Here is a 6,726-nt window from a genome sequence, read left to right on the forward strand (position 1 = left end):
AGTGTATTTGTTTTCCATATTAATATCCTCTTGTTCTTCACCCTTCTTCAGTCTCCCTGCAATGAGCATTGGGAGCATCGTACATTTATATATGTTCACGCTTTCTCAATGCATTTTAAGTAACCACACTTGTTTATTTTAGAGAACGATATGACAGATTGTTTGAGCCTCATCAAGGAGGTGTGTACGGAGGCAACAAGCGCGGAGGACACAGAGATGCAGGCGGAATTTTTGATGCAGGCTGTAATCGTTGGCCTGCAAGAAAAGCATCTAAAGGCAGACATCATAACCAACCTTCAGGTATGAAGCAAACCTTGCTCACTTTATATTTAGGAAGGAGTCCACTAGAACAAAAGGAGAACTTTAAATTCTTTTAGGTACTGAAGGTGTAACAAACAGCCAGCTCTTGTTTCTGTGAATTGAAAATGGTACTATCAAATAAAATACTTTTGTTTTAATAGAATATAATACATTTGCTTGGAGGAAATGAGTTTATTTCTCCTCGATCTTGGTTAACCCTGGCAAGAAGCCTTGTCCTACTGGATGACCTAACAAAAGCCGAGAAATTCAAGCAGCAATCTCCCTCTTCAAAAACAGAAATATTAAAATTCTTGACCCAGGCCCACAACATCCTTATTGAACAGGTGAGAATGTCTTTGTGCCTACAAAACTTTCCTGTTTCTTTTCTTATTCCAAGCCACAAGAACTAATTACTCATTACAGTGTTTCTTTTGTAGATGCTAAGTTTTGGAGAAACAGTTGAATTTCCCTTATTAAATACTGAATATGCAAACCCAGTACAGCCTTTAAAAAATATCTGGCTTCCTCATGTCATGCTGTTGGCCAAAATAAAAATGAGAATTGGTAAGAACTTTGCAATATGTACAGCACTTCAGTAATTGAGATGTAATGTGAGTGTATTTAAAAGGGAAAAGGTTTGTGAATATTGGACTACATTTATTTTTCTGGTCACTTATCATGTACCAGACTCTGTGATACATGGGTGGTATTTATGTATCAGTAAAGTAGAAAGTTGATTATAGTAATTATAATAAATACTTTGGACTATTTGAATTTTATACATTTTATCAATCATTTCAATTGAAATAATAACCGTGTAGTCTACTTAAAAATTTCTACATGTCAGTAACTTTAATAGAAGAAATTCTGTTAAAAACAAAATATAACTGTCTTTCTTAAGTAACACTATTTTTGTCTGTTAATCTATTTAAAAATCAGAATTTTAAAAAATTTCTGACAAATTGGCGAAAAGATTTTGGTGAGAAACATATAAAATTATTTATACTTTTTAGTTATAATGGATATGTTAAGTGTCCTTATCTTTAAAAACACTTAATGTCCAGGAAGAAAAAAACCCCATGTTTTAACAAATGTGTTTACCAGGGTAGTATTCATTTTTCCAAGCTATAATAACTTGTTTATAAAATTTTAAGAAGTAAACTTGTACCTGACAAGTGTGGGATTTATCCGCTGCCTTGAAGGCACAACATCCATGTTTCTGTTACCATGTTTCTCTGTTATACACTCGTGTCTTGGTTACTTTTCTTTCGTTGCTGAGACAAAATATCCAACACCCCAAATTAAGGAAAGAAAGGTTTATTGAGCTCACAGTTTGTGGAGGTTTCAGTCCATACTCAGCTGGCTCCAAGGCAGGGTGGCATGGCACAGGGGCAACAGTTCAAGGCAGCAGAAGACAGCAAAAATGTGTGTGAGGGGAGAGCAAGCCTCTTTTCCTGCCTTATATTGTATGTAGGCTAACTGCCCACACCATCTCCGTGCCTTCCTCTTCCACAGGCTCAGGATGTTTACAAAGTAAGGACTTTGGCCCCCTGCTGAGTCACTTAGTTAACCTTCTAAACCTCTCAAGTTGACACCATGTATCAACCATAACAACTAGTCAGTACTGTAAATGGTAGATTTGCTACTGCTCATGGTATTTTACCTGCCAGGCAGGTGGTATAGTTTGCAGGCAGGGGAAAGACTATATAAACCTCACTGCTCTTCCCAGGCTGAGCCCTTTGGGAAACCTGTCTAATCAGCCTGGGTCATAGCTCCAGTTTCCTTCTGCCCTGGTCCTTTGTCAGGGAGCAGCTTCCCTTGCTGAGTCCTCCTCTTGGCTCTCAGTTTTTATTGCCTCCCAGGGTTCCTGCTCCAATACTTTTGCCTTCTCTTGCATATCCTCTCTCCTCTTTACTTAATATGTCCTTTTTCATGTTCCCTTCATTTTTATTTTATTTTTGTTTTATAAACTGTTTACTAATACATGTTTGCTGTACATAATGATTATGTTCATCATAGAGAGTTGGTACAGGTGCATACCACATCTCAACCTTTTTCCTTCCCTTTCTCTTCCCTTCCCTCCCAAACCAAACTAAACAAACAAACATAAACCTACCCTAGGCCTCCATCACCTTTCCTCCTGTTTTAGTTACTTTCTGTGTTACTGCAACAAAATACTTGACATCCAAAGTTAAGGGAGGAAGGGTTTATTATAGCTCACAGTTTGTAGAGGTTTCAGGCCATAGTCGGCTGGCTCCAAGGCAGGGAGAAACAGAGGAGAAACAGTTCATGGTGTGGCAGGCAGAAGATGGTGAGCAGTAAGCAGCAGCACCCTGCCTTCCATCTTTCCTTTGGATTCCATTCCATCCATACCACAGGAAAGCAAAGACGTTCCATTCTGTTAGGCTTGTAGCCCAATGGTTGATGCCACCCACACCCAGGGTAGGACTTCCCATTACCCATACCCAGACCAATGGTAGAGAATTAGTGGACTAATCCAGTTATCCCATGCCCTTAAACCATACTGACACAACCTAGATCCAGCCACCTCTGAAAAGCCCACCTGTGAGTGCATAAAGCTTTGGGGGAAAGTCTAGATAGAAGCCATAACACCTCTCAGTGCCCTCTGCCCACAAGCTTAAGATTGGACTCTGTCCTTCCCTCCATGATTTAAACTCCTATTCATTCCTTATCCCACTCTACTCCGGATTTAAACCAGGGAAACCACTCTCGATGTTTTGTTACTAAGGAGTTAATTATAATTCCAAAGTATAATTTTCTAAACTTGCCTATACGAATCCCCAACTCAGTATAACACCTGACATTGCTGACATCAGTTGCAGTTTTTGGAAACTATTCTCTGGATCTTTAGGTTCCCAGATGCTGCGTTCTCCCTGGTTTTCCCCTTCCTCTCTGGTCTCTTAATTACCTTTGTGTGTTCTATTTCCATACTGTGTCCCTTAAGTAAACACTTCCCATTTATTTAATTGGCTTAAAAGAATTCTGGTTTTTTTTTTTTTTTTTTGTCTTTTTGAGACAGGTCTCGCTATGCAGTTCAGGCTGGCCTTGAGCTCACTTTGCAGCCCAGGCTTGTCTTGAACTCACAAAGATCTTCCTGCCTCAGCCCTCCAAATGCTGGGATTATAGGCATGTGCCACCACACCTGTCCTAAGAGAATTCTCAAGATGTGGTCCAGGCCTGCTTGTCATCCTGTTCTTCAACCCTCCAGTCGCTCTGAATCACTGTCAGTACTGGGTACTTACTAAACCTTTGCACATCTGTGTTCTGCAGCTGGAACCATCCTCTCCAGACACTGCACACCCACTCTATCTTTCTCTTACCTCTCCTCCCCTCACACATACAGAGACACTTCCTTTAAGTCTCTGTATCCTTCAGACCTTGGTTAAACGTCACATCTTCTGGGAAGCTTTTCCTGACCATCAAGACTGAGTTAGGTACCCTACTCCCCTGCTAGTCGATTATTCTTTGATTATTCTTGTAACACCCATTGAACTGGTTGTTATGATCAGTTTGCTTGATTGAAGCCTCCATTAGAATGTAGACTTCTGATGGCAACAGATTCATTTTGCCCACCTGACGATACCCTCCTAGATACCTAGCACAGCAGGTAAAATCAATGAATCAATCATGACACTTTTTCATACTTCATTCATCTACTAGACTACTATGCAACCACTGAAAATGAGGTTGCAGAACAATTTCTACACAGCAGAAAGATGTTTATGTTACATTGCAAAAATGTCCCAAACACAAAAATTGAAAATATTCATTATGTATCATGATACCACGGGAAAGCAAAGACAGAAATTTATACCAAGGTGTTCAGAGACTGTCTTAGTTACTTTTCTCTCATTGCTGAGACAAAATCCCTGACTCCCAAAATTAAGGAAGGAAAGGTTTATTTAGCTCACAGTTTGTGGAGGTTTCAGTCCATACTCAGCTGGCTCCAAGGCAGAGTGGCACATGGCAGAGGGCAACAGTTCATGGTGGCAGAAGACAGCAAAAGCAACAAGCTCAAAAGTGGGGGAGTGAGACTGTTTTCCTCCTTTATATTGTATGCATGCTACTACCTCCCCAAGGGCAGGTGTAGCACTCACACCATCTCCTGCCCTCCTCTTTCACAGGCTGAGGATGTTTACAAAGTGAGGACTCTGGCCCCTTACTGAGCCCCTTAGTTAAACTTCTAAATTTCTCAAGTTGACACAATGTATCAACCATAACAGAGACACTTCCTGGCTGATATGATTATGAATGATGTTTATTTTCTTCTTTTCACTTGTTTCTTTTCTTGAAATCTTCCAAAATGAACACACATGACTTTTGTAACAAAAATACTTGTTTGTTTGGGAACTATTTGTCAGTGAAGATGCACACCTAATACTTAATAAATATTTAGCATCAAGTAACATTTCTGGCACATAGTAAAATGTTAGACAGACCCTTTCCAAGTAGTTCAAGGAAGATAAGCTAGTGGATAGTACTGTGGAAAGATGGGTAACACAGGTTATGCGAATTAAGAAGCACAAGATAGAGTGTGCAGAGCAAGCTGCTTAGATGTGTGTTTAGGATCTGGAGGGCATGGCTTGAATCTTGGCATTATTGCTACTTAGTTGTCTGATCCTGGAAGTTATTTAAGCTCTTAGACTCAAGGGCCTTACCTGAAAAATGGGAGTAGGGGTAGTTACCTTATGAGTTTGCAGTAATTAAATGAGATAAAGTATTTAAGGACAGTGCCTGGCACATACAAGACATGCAATAAATGGCAGTTACTATTTTTATAATTTCTTACACCTTGCTTTATCTTTACTACTTATTTCACTTGGTCATGTTGGTCAGACTGGCTTCATCATCCCCTTTCTTTTCTACCATTATTTTAGACATCTGTTGTACTTTTACTTTCCTAGACCTCAGTAGCAAATACAAGATTCTCAGAACTCTGGTAGCCAGATCCGGCTGGTTCCTGCACCAACACCCTCACCTGCTTCCCTTCCTGCCCCCAACAGGATGAGCTCTTTACATCAGTGCTACATGTCAAGCTTAATTTCACCCTCTAGAAGAGACCTCTAGAATTTCCCTTTCTATTCTTTCTCAGTTTTACTAGGATCATTCAGTACTTTCAGTTGCAAAAATTTTTTGTTTCTTCTTTAAAGTATTTTCTTTTGAAAGAAATTATTTTAGAATTCTGCTTTGAAATTGACAATGTCTAATTGCAGTCATTCTTCTGGTGGGCAAATGCACTGTTTTTCTCTTTTTCTTGCTTTTCATTCCGCTTCCCCAGCTTTCAGTCTGTATCTTGTAGGCTGTTGATTGAATATGTTTTTTGCTAATATTTTCCACAATTGGGGGACCTAGCTGATACTCCAGACATTTGTTCCCTGCACTCAGCAGGTGAGTGATGTGCTATCTCAGCTCATTATCAGAACCTTGGGGTGTGGCCTTTCCTTTCAGGATTCAATACGTGCTATTCAACCGTTTCTGTCTGAACGTTGCACATGAGATCTACAGTGCCAATCTAATTTTTCTTTTTTTGGTGAGAAAGTTGTTATTGTCATCAGAAGATTTTTCCCTTCTCCTTCTGTAGTTTAGGAATCTTACTAGCATATCTCTGGGTGTATGTCTTATCCTCCCATGTCTAGAACTCAGGGACCTCTTTCAATATGCAGACAGATCTCTTTCTACTGCTGGGAAAATTCCTTCTTGCTTAGTTGTTCCCTAGTCACTTTCTTTGTTCTTTCTTTTCCATTGATTCTGCTACAACTGGAGTCAGCCTGCCTAAACATGTGATTTACTTTGTGTCTTAGTTTCTTCATCTCAAAAGTGGGAATATTTTAGTCTGTTTGAGCTGCTGTAATGAAATACCCTGAAGTGGGTAATTTGTAAATAGCAGAAATTCATTGCTAACAGATCTGGAGGCAAGAAGTCCAAGATCAAGGTTTAGTAGTGGTGAAAGCTTGTTCTACTTCATGGATAGTGCTTTCTCTGTGTTCTACATGGTGAAAGGGCCAAACATTCTCCCTCTTGCTTCTTACATAAGGACATTAATCCCATCCATGAGAGCTCCAGTTTCACGTCCTTTCAAAGTTCTCATCTCTTAATTCCATCATCACGGGTATTAGGTTTCAACATATGAGTTGGGAACCGGAAGGGCACAGATATTCAGACATGGCAGATATAACAATGCCACTTACCTCACAGAATTGTCAGGAAGATTAAATGAGTAAAAGGCCTAGATGAATACCTGGACTACCATAACTATTATTAAGCATTGAGTAATATTTATACATCAATTTAGGTCATCTTCCAAGTCTTATCTTTTCCCTTAAAATTTCCCTTTATTTCTTTTTTTTTTTTTTTTTTTTTTTTTTGGTTTTTCTCCGGTACCGGGAACCGAACTCACGACCTTGC

At 39.5% G+C, this 6,726-nt stretch overlaps 1 protein-coding gene across 5 annotated transcripts in view; it reads left to right on the forward strand.

Moving 5' to 3' along the window:
• Cfap54 (cilia and flagella associated 54) overlaps positions 1 to 6,726 on the forward strand; it is a 308,158-nt gene that overhangs the window by 200,664 nt on the left and 100,768 nt on the right. For all 5 annotated transcript variants that reach the window (XM_013518543.1, XM_013518547.1, XM_013518536.1 and 2 more), the window contains 3 exons: positions 143 to 300; positions 462 to 644; positions 738 to 864. In XM_013518543.1, the coding sequence (XP_013373997.1) occupies positions 143 to 300; positions 462 to 644; positions 738 to 864 (468 nt within the window). The remainder of the gene's footprint in view (positions 1 to 142; positions 301 to 461; positions 645 to 737; positions 865 to 6,726) is intronic.

This window comes from Chinchilla lanigera, unplaced genomic scaffold (assembly GCF_000276665.1).
Source record: "Chinchilla lanigera isolate Chin_1 unplaced genomic scaffold, ChiLan1.0 scaffold00004, whole genome shotgun sequence".
Taxonomy (NCBI): domain Eukaryota; kingdom Metazoa; phylum Chordata; class Mammalia; order Rodentia; family Chinchillidae; genus Chinchilla; species Chinchilla lanigera.